At 48.5% G+C, this 18,799-nt stretch overlaps 1 protein-coding gene across 2 annotated transcripts in view; it reads right to left on the bottom strand.

Moving 5' to 3' along the window:
* The window catches only part of atrn (attractin), a 43,354-nt gene extending 28,456 nt beyond the window's left edge, over positions 1-14,898 (bottom strand). For both annotated transcript variants that reach the window (XM_079369765.1, XM_079369764.1), the window contains exons 1-5: positions 14,366-14,898; positions 6,170-6,253; positions 4,291-4,404; positions 3,907-4,035; positions 1,008-1,204 (exon numbers count right to left, since the gene is read on the bottom strand). In XM_079369765.1, coding sequence (XP_079225891.1) covers positions 1,008-1,204; positions 3,907-4,035; positions 4,291-4,404; positions 6,170-6,253; positions 14,366-14,598 — 757 coding nt within the window. In that variant the 5' untranslated portion in view covers positions 14,599-14,898. The remainder of the gene's footprint in view (positions 1-1,007; positions 1,205-3,906; positions 4,036-4,290; positions 4,405-6,169; positions 6,254-14,365) is intronic.
* Between the last annotated feature and the right edge of the window lie 3,901 nt (positions 14,899-18,799).

Below are 18,799 nucleotides of genomic sequence, written 5' to 3'. Positions count from 1 at the left end.
CTGAGCTGCTGATATAAGAGCAGTTCAATTAAGCCGTTGTCTCTGCTTGTGCGGCATTTAAGAACTAATAGAGCGGCGGGGGGGAAAAAAAGGTCCATATGGTCCGGTTCAAACGGACTCAGTGGTATCAGGTCAGCAGCAGATAATAAAAAAAGAAAAGCTCCACATTCATGACTCAACCAAAAAGAGGAGGAAGCTGAGGATGCACAATCTTCATTTGAAGTCCGTCAGGTTACAGCAGACGGGGGAAGCGGGGGGGGAGCGGGGGCGGAGGCTTAGCGATGAAGAGGCACGGAGTTGAGTCACCAGAAAAACAGGCAAAATGTGGACGGGTACAGTCAGTAACACCCGCTTTACTAACTCTCCGCGGGGCTGTTACAAAGAACCCTGGGAAGGTTTTTTATTTCTCTCTGCACGGTTTTAAAAAGAGAGAGAGAGACAGAGAGAGAGAGAGACAGAGAGAGAGACAGAGAGAGAGAGACAGAGAGAGAGAGAGAGAGAGAGAGACAGAGAGAGAGACAGAGAGAGAGAGACAGAGAGAGAGAGACAGAGAGAGAGAGAGAGAGAGAGAGACAGAGCCTCATCTTCATCACTGATTCCCGTCCTATTTTCTCGTCCTATATCTGACACGAGCAACCTTCAACTCCATGTTTTCCGTGTGGGAAGTTTCCTTGGCGGGTTCAACGGTTTATCCCTCGTCTAAAATTAAGATCTTCCAACAGATAAATCCATGAAACGCTCCGTTTGGATGACGTATGGAAAACTTCTCTCACTGCTGAATTGTGGTTAGGTCGAGTCAAATATCTCTCCCTCAGTCATTAAAATCTAATCATAGTTCTTCTGCCTTTTCATCATGTTTGGATTGAGATATGTGAGCTTCACTTCCCACATTACCTCCATCAGGACGGTTCTGCTCACAGAAGTCACTGAGGAGGGTCTGACGTGTGTGTGTGTGTGTGTGTGTGCGCGTGCTGGTGGAAGCGTTGTGTGTGTGACGATGAGCTCACCTTGCCATCCAGACTTGCAGACGCAGGTTTTGCCCTGGCAGCGACCTCTGTCGGGGGAGCCGCAGTTGGCCAGGCAGGCGGGGACGTCACACGCCTTCCCTTTCCAGTTGGCGTCGCACTCGCAGTACACCGAGCCCGTGGCGTTCCTCGCGCGACACTCGCCGTGGCCGGAGCAGTTGTTGGGACATGTGTTCACTCTGCGACGGAGGAAACAAGGATTTGACAAACACTCTGAATAAAACATCAGGACAACTTTTAATGAAGTCACATCTGCAGAGCGTCTGCAGCCTTGGATATTAAATATGCAGCGTGTTCACTTCAAACAGCATGAGCGCGTGCGTCCTTAACGCCGCCATCGTCCTCCTTCGTCAGCCGGGTCAAGCGTTAAACACGTGTCGCTCATCTCAAAGGGCCGTCTGCTCTGCAGCTCACCCGGCAGCAGATGGTCAACGCCCAATCAAAGCGCAACACGGACGCTCCCCGTGTCTCTCAACAGGGCCGCTGGGTCCCGCAATTAGCTTCTCCTGTTAGCAACCTAATCGACATGTTTTGGCGGCGACGTCTCCGGGGTCACACCTCGGTCAAATCAAGTCATACAAATAACCGAAACTTTAAAGAGGACATATCAGACCTCTTTTAGAACAGTGCAGCTTATGTCGGCTCCCCCTTTGCACAGAGGATGTGGGTTCAAATCCGACCTCGGTCCTTTGAGTCCGAGTTGTTCCACAGAGCTGTATTTGGACAGTGAATAATTTAATCTTTGGCTTAGTTTGAAACAATAGAGGGACCATGAAGGACTCAAAGCTTGTTTTTTAGTTTGTCGACAGACAGAAACAAACTAAATACTCGAGGCTGGACGATAATATCGGCCGTATATTAGCACATCGAGTGGCTATCGGAAGCAGCTAATTTTACTACAGGTATGCGCTGACATTCCTCGATTTATTCACCAGTCAAAGATCGTTTAATTTATCTGTTCTCTCTAACCAGCAGAGGGCGCTATATAGATTACAACAAGCATCATCATCAGTCTTCAGAGTGTCGGGCGGGCACGCTCAGTTCCTCTCCAGCTGAGTCAGCATCAACCGTTTAATGTGCACGTCGATATCGAGCCATCAGATTTCATAGATGTAAGAAAAATATCAGGCGATATGTCGGTATCAGATTTTTTTTTTCCAGAAACTGGTAACGAGTACATGTGAAACGTTTTGCTGTTTTCTCTCCATCAGTGTTGGTTGCTTCTTGTTTTTTTTCTCCTCGTCATTCTTTCATGTTCCTTCAGCAGAGTGATGGTTTGATGTGTTCGGCTCCTGCACCTCTTCCAGACACCAAAGACTTGGGAGGGGTGGGGGGGCGCCCGGGGGGGCACCTCGCTTTCATCTGACTCTGCGTCTCTCAGCCCTACTTCAAACCCATCGCCATGGTGACAGTGCCAACGAGCAAAGGGGGAAAAGGAACGGCTCCATTTGTGTCCTCGGCAGACGTTTTAAAGGGACAGGCTCCTCTTTGGCTTTTCAGACATTTTTGGGCTTTTGGTGACTGTAGAGAACTTTTTCTGTCTGTGCAATCATCACCGATGGATGAATCACCGTTTAGCTGAGTTTAGGGAGGGTTCAGTTTTAAACACTCGAACAAACACATTTTCTGTGTTTGTAGATTGGAGAGCAAATATTGGAAATAGTTGAAAACCTTCAAAAGGTTCAACGTGTGTCTGGAGAGATGCTGAACTTTAATCTGCAGCTGATGATTGATCACATTCAGTAACAGCTGTTGCTTTTATTTGCTACCATGCAGCAGAGTTATTGCCTCATCATTGGACTGTGGCTCCTTCTAGCTTTAAAGACGTGTCTGCCTTCATTTCTGACCTCCACATTTCTTTACATTTTCTGTAAATACTCTGAAGTTTGGATTCAAGCCCTGCAGCATGATGCTAATAATTCATAGTTCATGTATTTTTAAAACGTGTAATGCTACAGTAGCCTGAGATAACCCTCAGAAAAAAAATCCTTCAGACGTGCAGCATAAAGCAAAAAAAAAAAAAAAACAGAATACCGACGCACTTGAAGTGAACTGATTCGCTCGACTACCAGGATGTAAACAAGCACAGAGAGCATCATCTGGAGCCGCGTGGTTTGGCACTGATTGGATCTATAAAGTGCTCATGTCAGCATCCCTCATGCAAAGATTCAAACGAGCGGCCTGAGTGCTCGATGATGCTGTAATGATGCAACATAAAAAAAAAAAACACTGCAGCAAAACGAAGCCCAACATGATCCTGTAAACGCTGCCATCAGGCAGCCGAGTCAGCGCGGCGCTCGGGCTGAATCATGCAGAAAGTGATATCTCCGTGTGTGTGTGTGTGTGTGTGTCATCATGTCCCAAGGAAGAGTGTGAAGTGGCTCCTTCACCGGAAACAAATGTGAAGAGGCGGTACGACGGAGAGGAGCAGGAGGTGTCCAGCTCCAGGCTCAGCGGAGCACAAGGATTCACGTTATGAAAGCATGCGCAGACCCGAGAGACCGAGCCACACACACTCAGCTGCAGACGAGTACCAGATTAATGCTCACAGAACGTCTTTTAAAACCTCAGCTGATTTAAGTGTGTGGATTCGGACTCTGCCTTCGTCTAAAGGCAGTCACGACACGTCGGATAAAAAAGTAATTTTTATGTATTTAAAAACAAAATGTTGCAGGAAAACTGACGAAACGAGGAGGAAAATAGAATCAGGGTTTCATGCAGTCAGGGCGCTAAAGCCCACATCGCTTTTCTTTGTCTTTAAAACATTTTAACCAACATGAAAACAACAATCGCTCACCTCCTTCTTTATTTTTTGATTAATGAAGACGATGCATAAAGTGTAAAAACCTTAAAATGAAGTCCCGTGTTGTGCCTCTCTCACCTGTAGGAGATGTTGAAGCCAGTCAGGTTGTACGCAGCGTCACTGAAGAAGTGCAGCAGAGCGAAGCCGGACTGAGAAACCACCTCGGGAACCGTCTCGTTCCCGTAACTCTCAGGAACGATCAGACCGCTGTCAATTAAACAAGAACGCACAGCTCGTCATGTTTATGCACCGAAACCTTTCTGAGGATCAGGATGTCATCAGAAGTCAAAAAAAAAAAAGCAGTAACGGTTTGTAAATCTTTCTCTTCATTGAGTTTTTGCGACCACCGTTAAATCTCCTCATCGGTCTGCAACTCCAGAATTCACACGATCCTGATTGTGTTTCACAGGCTTTTATTTTGAAAAGATTATTTTAAGCGACTTTGGGGTTTTGCAGGTTTACCTGAAAGCAGCGAGCAGCGGGGCGTAGATGGAGTCTCCGTCGTACACGTAGAGGTGATCCCAGCTGCACTCAGTGGCAAAGTGGTTAAACCGCAATCGGAGGACTGTGTTTGGCCTTAAATAAAAAAAAAACACAGAAGAAGAAGAAGAAGAAGAAGATGGTGAGAACCAGAGGAACCATCCTGATGAATACAACCAGACACATGCAGTGCACAGATCATCCACCAGGGGGACGGACACGGCTCAGTTTGCTGTTCTTCTGAAAACGGAGACGACAACATGAACGGTGGACTCTGTGTTTGTGCTGCTCACTTCCTGTCGAGGAGGAAGTGAGTGACCTGACGTGTACTGAAACGTGTGTGGACCGAGGTCGTTACCAAAACGCCGTCTGAGCACTGAACTTTTAGGAAAAGGAAACACTCCTCGTGGTCTTATAATTCATTGATCGTTCAGGATTTAAAGGGTTAAAACTGAGCGTTTACAGCCAGTTTCAAAGTGTGCGTGTGTTGTCATTTCATCAGAGTGTGGCGGCCATGTTTTCTTTTAATTGTGCTCCATGTTCGTTCATGTCCATGTCTCTCCCCGGGGATCGAACCCTCGACCTTCTGCTCGGTTGGTGGAACAAAGTCACAGAGCCGACAGCTTCACACAGCTCCAGTTATTTCTTCTCTTTCTTCAGAGTCCCTTTTTTTTTTTTCATTACAATTCTTAGACGTCAGACAGAAATAAACGATCCTGAGGCACGCAGACTGATCATTTCTGCACGCCACACAAATTGCTGCTCCCAGCGTTATGAAACAGCTAATTATGTGAGAAGATTTGGCGGCGTGAAGTTCCCTCAAAGAAAAGAGCGTTTCATGAGCGTGTGAGACCTTTTCAAAGTTTCAGCTGAAGGAGCAAAAACTGTTTCACGAGACGTCTCATAAAAAGGTGGATGATTAACGCAGGCCTTGTTTACACTTTGATTCCCATCATGCTTCACAAACGAGCAGCTCCGAGTGCGGCTGTGACGCCTGGCCAATCGCTGAGCAGCGTCGATGCCGAGCGTGTGCACGGCAACAGGAAAAGGCTGGTCTCCATGTTTTTTTCCTATTTGTTTAGATTTTACAGCGAGCGTTTTTAAAACGGATGAAAACTCACAGAAGTGTTTTTTTTTTAATATGCATTGTCCCCGTGAGGACGCGGCAGGACGCACGTCCTCAGGCGGGTTCACGGCGAGGCTGAAGCTTCCCTTTGAGAGGCCTGGTGTGGTTTCGGTGCATACAGTGCTCGCTTCTCTGCATTAACCTCCTGCTGGGGACGCGGCGTGTAATTAGCGTGTAATGAAAGTGTCGGACGAGCGGTTAGCCGGGTGATTACAAACGCCGCTCAGGAACCGGAAGGTCAGAAGGTCAAAACCCGTGTGACATGGACACGCAGAGAAACACGAGTTTGACCTCCGGAGCGCCAAACCCCCCCCCCCCCCCCGCTGACAGCGCTGGCTAAAGGCCTAAAATGCAAATGTAATCAAAGCGGTTACGGCTGGGACGAGCGGGCGGCGTTAAAGCGTGAGGAATGGTCGCTGTGGATCGATACTGGGCGGCCGGCTTCTGCTGACTGAAACAATAGAGAGGGAGTATTGGATTTCTCAGAGTTACTTAGACGTTCACTTTCATCCGTGCTCGTCTGGATGCTGCACGTTCTTCCTCCGGATCAGAACCTGGACATAAACAATCGTTCTGTTTTCATGAAGCATCACTCAGCTGTCTCCACGCTCGGCTCCTCCTGTCTGAGCCGCTGATTTCATGAGAGGAGCGTGTCTGCGTCTTCACACTGCAGACCGGGTCGGGTATCGGACTCAGACGTGATGCGATGGAAGGAAGGATCGGTTCTGTACTTACTGGCCCTCGATCAGCCAGGTGCACTTGGTCTTGTACTTGTAGTTTCCTGGACCGTCGCTCAGATAACCAGAAGCTCCCGTCAACCTGGAAGACACGAAGAGAAATGAACAAACTGCACTCTCTCTCTTTTCTCTTTCATTTGCTTTTTTTGTCCCTTCTGGCTCCCCGTAGATCGTGTTCCTCAGTGATATAACATCTTTAAATGTCTCAGAGTCATACCCGCCTGATGACATCACACACTGACCTTTGACCTTTGGTACAGTTTGACCTCAGTTTGGGATCCCGAACCACTTCCTGTTTCTGTGCTTAACTTAACTGTGCTTTTTTTTCAAAATAAAAGCACACCCTGCAAGCAAAGTCCTCTAAGTTTAAGATGAAACCAAAAAAAATTTCAAAATAAAAGCCTGAGAGATTTTATTCTTAAATGTGAAATAAATGGATTTAAAACATACAATTAAACATTTGATTACTAATATTTCATCCAGGTATGACAAAGCTGTTTATGAAAAATGATCATCTTTAAATATCCATAGAAAGAGTTTGTGTGCAGCACGTTGTTATCTTCAGCTGTAAACATTCAGGTGACAGCGAGCCTGTTCTCTAACGACACTGAATCAATGATTAGACACCAGCAGTGAGTCAGCAGAGCGAGCAGGTAAACACCATCATGTGACACGTCAGCGTCCAGCGAGCAGACAGAATGATTCAACCATCGAGGAGGAGACGGGCGGCCACTCACGCTCTCATCGCCCCGGCGTGTCGACGCCCCAGCCCCATCAACGCAGTGTGATGACACAGCAGAAGAGCGGCGGTCCACAGGGGGACACGGAGCCGCAGCCCGAGACTGTATCATTACTGATGTCGGTCTCAAGGTGCAATCAGTCGGCTGCGTACACACCCAAACAGGCCCGACACACTGTTAATCAGCAAACCAGCAGAGCTGCAGAGACAGCAGCAGAGCAACACAGTGGAGCTCCACGCTCACTTCATGAAGGCCCGTGTCCGCAGAGAGGACATTCAGAAGAATCAAAAAAAGAGTAAAAAAAAAAAACTAACGAAACAAAATCAAATGCACTTTTTTATGATTTAAGAAAATTAAAAAAAATAACTTGTTGTGTTTGACCCTCGACCTCCTGGCTAAACTCTTCCTCAGTCTGCATCTCCAAAAACAAAGACGCTCGTCTTGCACCGTTTCACCCTGAAAGCTCTCCTTCCCCTCAGATAGCTGCACAACAACATTTGTGTTTGCGTCCCGGCGGAGCCACGACGTGCACAAAGGTGTTTGTTTTGAGAGCTGCAGGCTGCAGAGCGTCAGGCCCAGCTGTGCTGGCAGCACGGCTCAACGTCCAAGGCCAAGGGTGTTGTTCACTTTTACAGGCCAAACACACGACTCCACCCTGTAACAGTCACAGTGACGGGTCATCTGAACCTTTTACACGTCTGTCCAAGTCCAACACTGACGACCACAGACGAGGCTGTGCTGCAGGTGTGTGTGCTGCAGGTGTGTGCGTGCATGGAAGGAAGTGTCACACACGCTTCTGTTAGCTAACAGCAGCGCTGTAATTACAGGAGTCTCAGAGCTGCTCGAGCCGCACACAAACACGGCAGCTCTCGCTCCCTCGAGTCCAGACTCGTGTGCACCCAACACGCAGAGCGCCACTCTGACTACCACCACGCACACACACATTTCCTGTTTATAGAGAAATACATCAATGAATGTGAGCCAGGAGGAAGGAGCAGGGATATGAAGCGTTCATCGTCTGTGTTTTCACAGCTTCAGGTGTCCTCGTGAGTTTCTGTCTCAATGTGTCCCACTTTTAGTCGTCAGTGCTTTTATTTTGAAAAGTTTCTCTGTTCTCCTGTGTATTGTCCCGTGCTTCAGTTCTCTCTCTTTCCTGTTTTATATCGGAGTGTTCCCTCCCTCACTTTGTCGCTCTGTGTTTCAGCATTCATATCATAAAGTCAACTTCATTCTTCTTTTTGTTTCCTGGTGAAGTCTAAAACACCAGAGAGACGCTCTGTGGTCACATGACGTCCCCCTCTCATCTCAGTGGGACGAGCATCATCTGCATCCGAGCAGAGCGAACACGCCGACTCATTCAAAGATGAGCACAGAGGGGGGGAGCTGCACTTTTTAAAAATGGAAGAATTTAGACTTTTATCCGCTTTTAAAGAGCCTTTCACTTCTCCTCGTCCACACAGAGGAAGAACAGACCTCTGAAAGCAGCATCACACGCATGTTTATCTTTTCGTATCAACCCTCGAACCCATCGTGTGCGTCTCGTTAAAACAGGTTGAGGTGCGGCGAGGAGTCCGTGATGAGTGTGACCCGGGTGCTTCTGCACTCAGGACTTTCACTGCGTGCAGAGTCGAGGCGGGCCGCTCGCTCAGCGGGGCCTTCAGGGTGGAGAGGTCGACCCTCAGAATGTGGACCAAACCACGGAGAGACACACACACACACACACACACACACAGACGCACACACACGAGACACGCTGGCACTACACGAGCAGCGAGCTATGACGCTTATAAGACATTTAAAGCACATATGGCGTGTGTGTGTGCGGATCACATGACGTCATCGGAGCGGATCCTTGGGACGAAAGAGATGAGAAGCTTCAGTGTCCACTTTGTTAGTTCCTCTTCTTTTTTTGCACGATTTAAAGCGAGTTCTCACGTGACATCTCAGACGAGCGTTTCCTTCGTGTTTCACAACAAAGCTGCGTTTGCAAAAGAAATCCAGGAGGAATTAATTTCCCCTTTTAAATCAAAACAAATCAATCTGCAATCATCGTCAGTGACCTGAAACTCTGTTTGCACGCTGACGAGAGGACAACACGCCGTCACACTGTTTTTAAAAGAGTCAATGAACATGTGTGTGTGTGTGTGTGTGTGTGTGTGTGAGGACAAAGAATGATTCACCAAGCCTCCACCAAGGGGAACATAAATAAGGAGACATGTGTGGTGGCTGTGATCCTGCTCAGACACTAATTGTTTTCATGAAGGCTTCTTATCACGGCCATAAAAAACTTCAGCCGCGCGTCTCGCCTCACTTCTTGCCAAGAAGCACACAGCGTGTTTTTGTGTTTGTGGTCATGATTTGATCAAAGCGGGAATATCAGATTGAGCTCGGCCTGAAGGCCAAACGATGAGACTTCTATTAAACAGCATGAAAGACATTAAAGACGCCTTTCACTGCCACCTTACAGTTCTAGTCTTCCTCTGAGATCAGACATGAACAACAAAGCAGCAGCCAGTATGTCCTCCTCCTAACTTTAGATTCTGCTCCTGAATGCTCAGGATCTGATTGGACCAGAGAAGGTAGGCGGGGCTTTGAAGGCCGTTTTGGACGCCCCTGGGTTTGCCAGATACGAGAGCAGTTATCAGGTGAACAGGTGTTGCAGCGATGGAAGCGGGCAGTGGAACTGCTTCAGATAGAAGTGATTGTACCCGAGCTAAAAAGCCTCTGCATGTTTCTAATAAGCTCCAGCAGCAGAAAGCTGCTCAAACTAGGATCAATGTTGGAGATGAAACATGGAGAGAGGTTAGAACGCAGAAAGCTTTACAGACCCATGCAGAGCTGGCTAAACACTGAAGCTACAGTGTCCTCCACATGCAGAGCTGGCTAAACACTGAAGCTACAGTGTCCACCACATACAGAGCTGTGTGAAAGGAGGGGGCGGAGCCAGACAGCTCTCTGTGATGATTAGAGTTTATACTGCAGTACTAATTTTAAACACTAGGGGGCGGAGCTACAGACTGCTCCTTTAACACTTATAAACTAGCAGACATTTCAGAGTGACTCTGGGAGGTTTTCACCTCACAGATTAACCATTAACCTTCACTAAAGACGTCTAAAGTTGTTCTATGAACTTTTCTTCCCCCCCTCACATTTTCACACAAAAAAAAAATAAAAAAAAAGAGATTAAGTTTTGTTGACTTTGTGCCCAGATTCAGATAAATCAGTCTCTGAGATTTATTCTGCCTCAGCCCGAGTTCACTGGAGGTCAATGGACAATGAATCAATGTTTTACATTCAGCTCGAAACTCTGCAATGAGGAAGAAAGAGAGAAAGAGAAGCAGGGAAGACTTTACCCCGAGCTGTTACGCCTCTGCTCGTAACATGTTATAGCCCGTGTGTTAACAGGTGTGCCGGCCTCAGCAGCTGATTGGCCTCTCAGACGTCGCTGCTGCACGATTCCTTCGTTAAGTGTTTGCTCAGGAGGCCAGTCGTCAGCTGATTGATCCTTACATGCATAAACCCTCAGAGAAATCACAGCAGCCAAAAAGCTTGGGAGCATCGCACCTTCACTCGCTACAAACATCAAAACATATTAAGAACCATTTTGACACCACACCGCAGGCCGCTTCCTGCACACTGTCTGTAGTTGCTTTAGCAACCTTTCTATTTTTGTCATTGAGACACTTCCTGTGCAAAGAGTCATGAACTTTATCTGACCACCTGTGGAGTTCATCTCTGCTTTGGGTTTTTTTTTTTTATTAGTGAGGAGAGAGGTCAGAATCGTCCAATGGGATCAAGCTTCAGTTTAACTGGATGACTAAGAAGCTGCACGGACGTCCAGCCTCACATAGGGAGGTTACAGTCCCAGTGCAGCAACACAATACAAGTCCCAGCTAACCAATCACAGGTCATTTTCTGCACGCCGTTTAAATCAAAAACGTTTCTCCTTTTGTCCTTGAGACAGCGTCCCGTCCTCGGCTCCTCGGACTTTAAACAAGTCGTCTCTCTGTGGATGTGAACGGACTGTCGCTGCTTCTACACGTGTGCTGCAGACTGCCCGTCTCTACACAACATCAGGTTGAGTTGACATGTTTAATTAGTTTTAATCTTCTCCATTGGAGCCCGAAATGAAGCCCCCCCCCCCGTGTTGATTTTGGCCCTGGTGGTGAGCCGAGGCTCCATCTTGGCACGTCGCTGCCACTGAAAGCTGCTTTTTTAGCCGCCTTCAGCCGACCTTGTATGGCAGCATTGTCTGTATGCTAAACATGGCTGCAGACCTCAGGCTCTCCCCGAAAGAACGAAAAAAAAAAAAAAAAAAACCCCATCAGCCCTTTGACCGCGCGAACAAAACAACACAGGCCTGCTTCCAGGCACAGCGCAGATCCCAGATGAGAAGGAGCCTGTCGGGGCGATGCAGCTGGAACAGGAGGAAAAGGCCTTTCACTGTCCTGCTGTGCTGTTTGAGGAGTTCAGGGCTGGACCAGAACCACACGCTGGGCCACATCCTCCATCCCGACAGGGACGTTCAGCCTCAGGAAGTCTGGCGTTCCATCACTCAGCTGGGAAGATCGGCGGCTTCAAGCCGCACGAGCAAACGACTTACTGTTCTGTGCACCAACGTTTAAAAAAAACATCACAACATGAAGGAAGAGCCTCGATGCTCGCCCTGCAGTCACGCCGTCACCCGCTGACGGCGAGCATGGCAGCGGCCCGCAGGAAGGAGTGGAACACTCTACCTGCAGGACTCGCCGCGTCGTCACCGCCGCCTGCTCACGGCGTGAGGCCACGTGCTCAGTCCAGTCTATGGCGTGCAGCTCCCGGCCAATAAAGGACACTTTCAATTCATACTGATTTACAACCCACGACCCCGACGAGTCAAAGCTCGCCATTCCACCCGTCCACAAAGGCTCACACGTGCGTCCCCCTTCCTTTGACCTGGAGTCCAGCGGAGTCTGCAGATGCATCACACTGCAGGAGGTCGACCGTCTCTGGCTGGCGCTGATCTGAAACAGCGTGACGGAGACTGTGGCGTTTGTAAGGAGGTCATCCGGCACGCCGCACAGAGCAGGCGTGAGCTGCACGGACACGTTAAAAAAAAACACTAAACGAGGAGCGCAGCAGATTTCAGACATGAGCGAGGGAGCTGGAGTCTGATCCCGCCGGGGGAGAAGAGAGCGGTTTTTATAATGAAATGCTTGCTGATCTGATTCAAGCGTGCCGCACAGACAGAACGCCATAAAACGACATCGTCACCGAGTGCTGCAGCACAATGTTCACGAGTAGAGCCTGACAAAGACGGCGCTCATGTTCAGGAAGACTTAAGAGAAGTGTGTGTTCGGCAATGATGAGCGTGCACCGTGTTTAACGGAGAGCGAGCGGAGACGTGTGCAGGGAGGGGTCGAGCGAGGGCGAGGGCGAGGGCGGCGCTCCTCCCTCACACCTCTGGGACGTCTCACCTTGTTGCTGAGCTAAACAAACCTCCTGTGTTTGCTCGTCTGTAGAGCTGCACAACAACAAGTCTGGACTGAATGTGAAACAGCGTCGCCTCGTGTTCCTGCTCACCTTGGAGGGGGGGGGGGGGGGGGGGCAGGAGGGGGGGGGGGCACCGGCCGGGCTGCATGAGAGCATTAAAGAAGCAGCAGGCCGATAAGCGTCTGCTGTGCTTTGTTTGGTAGCGATCGTGTAATCAGCAGACATACAGGTATGTCATCTCCACCATCAGGAAAACACGGCGAGGTAGAGTGAGCGTGCACGCCGCCTCCTCCGGTCCAAACGCTCCGTCACGTGTGCTCAATGTTTCAGAGTACTTCCTGTTTTGTTTTTTGTCTTTTACAAAACAACCTCCGGAAGTGATTTTAATGATCGCTCACAGAATCAGATCTTCAGGCATATTTTTAACCTGAAGCTGCAGAGAGAGAGCGAGCGAGAGAGAGCGAGCGAGAGAGAGAGACGTGAGGTCTTCGGCGTCTCTTAAGTTGTGTTTTTGTCTCTAACAAGCAGCCGAGGCGCCAGCAGAGTCTGAACACGTCGGCAGGGTGTCGAGTTTGAGAATGAAGAAGAAGAAACCACCAAAAACATTTGAACTCGATCTCGACTTTGTTTTTGGAAATGTGCAAAAAAGCTTCGGCCGCTCAAAGGGGTCAGCTGGCCCCGGTTTGCTCCGTCCCTTTGATCCGCGTCCACGGGGGGGGGGAGGGTTTAAAGATGCACGTCCGCCTCCTGTAAACGTGCGGCCCGAGCGCGGCGAGGGATCCGCTGGCGTTCCTCGCTCTGATCAGCCGGTCTCACTTCACCAGCAGAGGAAATTATTCTGAGTAACACAGCCTTCTCAGGGGTCCACCGTTGCCGTGGAAACAGTCTCTAACAGCCACCTCAACAGACTACTGGTCAAGTTGAAGAATTCAAATCTGTCAATCACATCACTGAGTTCTTCACGCCAACAACCTTCAGGAAGTGTTTCTGACTCTGTCCTCTGATTGGTTCAGAACTCGTCTTTCGTTGGTCGACCGTCGGATTGTGATTTCTAAACGTTCTGCTCTCACGCGGCGTCACGCTCGCCAGTCAGGCTTCACAAAAAGTGAAATATGGCGTGCACGCCCGATTTCCCTCTCCGAGGAGAAATCGAAGGTGTGTTGGCGTTACCGTGAGAGCTGTTCGGAAGATCTTTGGGTTTAGGGATGCTTCTAGAAGAAAAAACACACGCACAGGTAGCCAAATGAAGCTAATGGCTCCTTTCTCTCTCTCTCTCCTATAAACATTAAAAAAGCAATAAAAAGACATCTTGACTTCTGTGGCATTTTTACAGGAACGCCTCACGATGTGTTCATTACTAAAGTTCTCAGATAACAATCCAGGTGTGACAGGAAGACAGAGAGCAGGTGTGTTTTATGTGAGCTGTGTTAGAGCAGGTTCACTACATGGACCTATAAATCCCCTCTGAGCCACCAGATTCAGCACTGAAGGCTAAACATGCACGAGGATTCTTACACGTCTGTTTAAAGCAGACTACAGGCTGGGAAGCATTCAGAGTATATAAAGCACAGGTGGACAAGCGGTTAGAGAGCCTGCCCAATGAACAGAGGCCCCAGTCCTGAAATGAAGCGCCCCGGGTTCAAATCCAAACAAGTGGCTCCTTTCTAGCACGTCATTCCCCAAATCCAGACTCTATCCACTGTGAAGGCAGAACAAGCACGAACCAGGCACCCCTGTTTACAGCTATCTGCTATGTATTAGCCACATTCACCTGATGTAAGCCTCCACACCTACACTCTCCAGTCTGTTGGGAAACATCACACTGAGCCCCTCGTTAGCAGCGCAGGTGTTAGTGAAGGTAACAGGAGCCCACCGGCGCCTCGTGTGTAACGTTAGTGCCGTGCGTAATAACGCGGCCTCTGAATGTGGAGCTCACACACACACCTAGCAGCTTCACTCTGCCCATCCTGTGTGCACCGTACCTGAAGCGCCCTCCGCAGTGCTGGCATTGGTCCCCAACCCAGCCGGAGAAGCACACACAGCTGCCGGTGTTCGGGTTGCATTCGCCGTTCATGCACGGTTTGTCGCACTCCTTCGCCTCGGTGACGCCCGGCAGCCCGGAGAGCAGCCCGACCACCGAGAGCAGCAGCGCGGTGCTCAGCATCAGGACGCTCCGGCCCCGACCGGAGCAGGCCCGCCGTGTCGCCCCGTACATTCTCTCACAAAAGATGGCTGCTGGAGGTGAGGAGCGGATAGAGAGCCGGAGTGCTGGCCCGTCGGTGAGTCCCGGTCCCCCGGACAGAAGGTACGGTGTCCCCGCGGTAACGTTTGGAGTCTTCGTGAAGGCTGGTCTCTGCCGGTGACTTGGTTTACATCTTTACTCTGGTTCCGTTTCTCAGCGCCGCACCAAGCCGCATATTGACATCCAGAAGTGACGTCATGGTGACGGAAATGCGCAACCGGGGAGGAGGAGACGCGCGCGCGGCTTTAAACCGTCAAATGGATTATTTACAGTTTTTGCTCGGTTTGCACGCGGACGTGTGGCCCGTTTCCGGTCACTGAACTTTTTTTTTTTTTTTTTTTTAAATGAATGGTTAGGTTAACTAAAAATACGGTTAATATTTCGTTTTAACGGCATGTTGTTTGAGACATGACGCTGGGAGCTGGTTAACATTCCCAGCTAAACGCAATTAAATTGTTAGGATTGAAAGCTCATGAGGACTTTAACTCGTTTGCATATAAATAAAATAAAGAAGCATCCCTGAATGTTTGACATGTTCAGCTTAGAGACACTCACACTGGATCCCTTCGTGCATTTATGATCACATGACGCGAGACAGTGTGGGAAACCTCAGTGTACGAGTTACAACATTACAGCTTCTTAAAAATATAAACACGAGGCCACTGATCTAAAGTTACTCCCAGAGCTTTATTAAACAGATATCCCCCAAAATACTCCAGGTATAAAGAACAAACCAAAGAGACAAAGACTGGAGACCACAGAGAGAAAATGACAAAGATGTAAGGTGAGGAGCAAACCAAGAAACAGGGCGTCACTCACAGCACCTGGACCTAAAAACACCTGAGAACTAGTCAGACAAGAGGACATCAGGTGGTCTTCAGCCTGAACTAAAAGAGCTACAGATCATGCACAGGGTCAGCAGAACCCTGAAACAGCATCAGTCCAATTTCTGAAAGACAGAACAACAAACATCAAATTAGTCTTTTCTCTAATGTCAACAAAGTCCTGAAGTTAAACTCAACATGTTCTACTTTAACTTCATTTACAGGGTTTACACTCATGGATGCAGAAATCATTCACAGCAAACGTATCTGCACATATGAGAATTCATGCTGCACCATTTAAAAAAAAAAAAAAAGAGTTTGATGGAGTTAGTCCATTCAAACGGAAGAACTACAATTACTTGTCTCACGTGGTGAATTGATAGAGAGGTGATAAAGGTGTCCAGACTCACCTTGTAACAGCTCTGAAGCCATTTGATGAAGGTTAGACTGCTTCTCTCTCTCCAGTGTAATGCAGACTAATGTGCAGCAGTGGCCTCAGCACAGAGAGAAGAAGGGAGAGCAGCCTTTAAATACGGAGTGAGCAGGTGAACTTAATCAGACTAACGAGGAGTGAACACCAGCCAATCAACGGTGAGGGAAGTCTCAACATCCGGTCACTACAGGACAGCTGCGTCTTTAAAACCTCCAACCTCCAACCTTTACCTGCTGGCGCTCTTTGTTTGCAGAAATAATAAAAACCCAGAAGTGTTAGGAACCCAGTTCTGAGGGATTTCTTGTTTGAAACGACCAGAAGTGACAAACAGACGCTGCACACTTTCTAAAGTCTTTATGACTTCCTCTGCTCTCTGTTGTGCCAGAAAATCCCTCTCCGCTTGTTTATTGATTGATTTATGGAGCCCGACCGATATTAATTTATCCTGGAGTATCGGCTATTTAATCTCAGATATGCTCCGATATGATACTAGATTTGTTTTTCAGTCAAAAAGCATTTCATTTGAGTTTAATGGTTTTACACTCTGTCACCAGCAGAGGGCGCTATAACATGGATTATAACAAATGTCCTCCCTCTGCAGAGAGTGGACTTGTGATGCCTGTACATGCTCATTACAGATGTGAAGCATCTTCATCTTTATTTATCTTTACTCTGACTGTCGGCTGAAAAGACTCTTCAGCATGTTGAAGTCTTGACTCATCTTAGAACATTTTTCTATAGAAATAAACTTGACATGAAGTCGTGCCACCCTGAGTAGATGGCTCCAAACAAACTGTGATTATATGAAGGTGTGAAGTCGGCGCAGAGTCGGCTGTGCCTCTGTTGAGGGTTCAATCCCCGGCTCCTGCAGCAACATGTCCATGTGACCTGAGGAACGACACTTAACCACAAGCTGAGACAAGCCCCGCCCCCCCCCCCCCCACAGACTGCACACAGAGGACACCAAACTGTACAAAGGGTATAGAACAGTTTATTAAATTTAGACTTGTAAGAAGTCATCATATTCCAACGCGCTCCAGTCGCATGAAGCGCATTCATAATAACACCAACCCAAAAAAAGGATTGATCACATCGTGGAAACATAAATAAAGCAAATAAACATATTTACAATTCAACAAGGACGGAGGGAGGGGGGGGGACCCGCGAGTACAGAGGAAGCATGAAAAGCAAAAAACGGTTTCATCACATGAGACGAAGGAAATGTGAATAATACACCGCGTGTGTGTGTGCGTGTGTGTGTGTTCACTCTGATTCAACCAAACACACGACGTCTCTTAAACCTCTCAACTCACCTGGTCCTACATTTTAAAAAACTCATAAATCCACTTCTGTCTGAATCAGTGGCTGGACCTCCCCCCCCCCCCCCCCACACACGAGGACCCTCCTGTCACACAAGGGGGACGACCTTAAGAGACGACCTCACACCAAGAACGCCTCGTGGATGGACGAGCGGACGCCAGGTTCACTTCCTGTGTCGGACTCAGTTTAGACGCTACAGTCATGAAAAAACCCTGCAGGATCATCAAAAAACTGCGCTTGTTAAAAAAGAGAAAAAGATCCTTTAGAAAAAGTACAATCAGTAAATTTAAAGCACGTTACAATTAGCAGTTTGTGTGTGTGTGTGTGCGTGTGTGTGCGTGTGTGTGTGCGTGGTTACAAAGAGGTCGTGTAACTCTCCCAGCACTTCCTATGTACACCTGGAATCACATGACCAGCCTCAGGCCCCGCCTCCTGCAGAGAGGATGGAGCGGCGTGGTCTTTCTTGACTAAATGCTAGTTTGTACTGCTTCACGGGAGAGCTGGGGGGGGGGGGGGGGGGGAAGGGGGGTCGTCATCGTCTGGACGGCGTCGGAGCACAGCAGCACGATTTCAAAATAAAACAAAACCGTGTGAGGTGAGTTATCAGTTACAGAAAACAAGTACACTTATCCGACTCTCGAATGGCACTCTGGTCCTGTGGGTTCTCTCCGGTGCTTAAAGCGGGGCGCGCCTCTCTTCCACGTGGCGGCGGTGGCGGCGGCGGCGGCCCCGAACATGAAAACAAACACTGAGAAGAGGTGACCACCATCATTGTGTCTCTGGAGGTCACGCTGTAACATTCAGCTATCCGTTAATGGCAGAGCTCGTCCCCTCTTTGTTCCCTCTCCCACAGTATTTCACACTATCTTACAGGCGTGGGGGAAAAAAGCCTTGTACAAGCAAATGGGCGCCTTACACTATGTACACGCTTACTCTAAAAAAAAAAAATAAAGAAAAAAAAGAGATATAAACACATTTTTTTCCTCAATTATGTACAAAAACAAAAAGGAGGTGTTTGAAAATGATTGAGCACCTCAAGAGTGTAAAATGTACACGCTTCCAAGTTCCAAGACTCGCACTCATCCCTTCACTTTCCTGTCAGGTACATGCAAAAGAGATCATTCATTCAGAGGAGGGGCCCCCCCAACCGAGAGAGGGCCCCCGATTCTAAAGGCATATCATATCTGATTCACTGGATTCATAAACTCTCTCTCTCTCTCTGTCCTCAATACATCACCATCTCGCATTATTTTAAAAAACACATCGGAAAAAAAGATGGTCTTTTTTTTTTTTTTTCTTTTTTCTTTTTGGTCTCCCAAATCAGGCATATTGGGTGTTAAACACCGGATAGTGCTCGCACCAGTGATCAGCTGACGTCACCAGTCGATTGGATGATCAAGCATCAAAGGCCCCTTCGGAGTGTCCTCTTGGTTTTGATACCTGAGGTGTGGCGTGGGTGAGTGAACACTGGCTGAATGAAGGGGGGGGCGGCGAGCGGCGTGTCCGGACTGGACCAGTTGTGAAGCTCGGGGTACCAGGGGCGTGCAGGATAACGGGTCAGCGCCGCCCGCCTGGTACCAGGAGACCGACACGGGAG

Source organism: Symphodus melops (genome assembly GCF_947650265.1).
Source record: "Symphodus melops genome assembly, chromosome: 19".
In the NCBI taxonomy this organism is placed as follows: Eukaryota; Metazoa; Chordata; class Actinopteri; order Labriformes; family Labridae; genus Symphodus; species Symphodus melops.
This window is presented reverse-complemented; position numbering and strand designations above follow the sequence as displayed.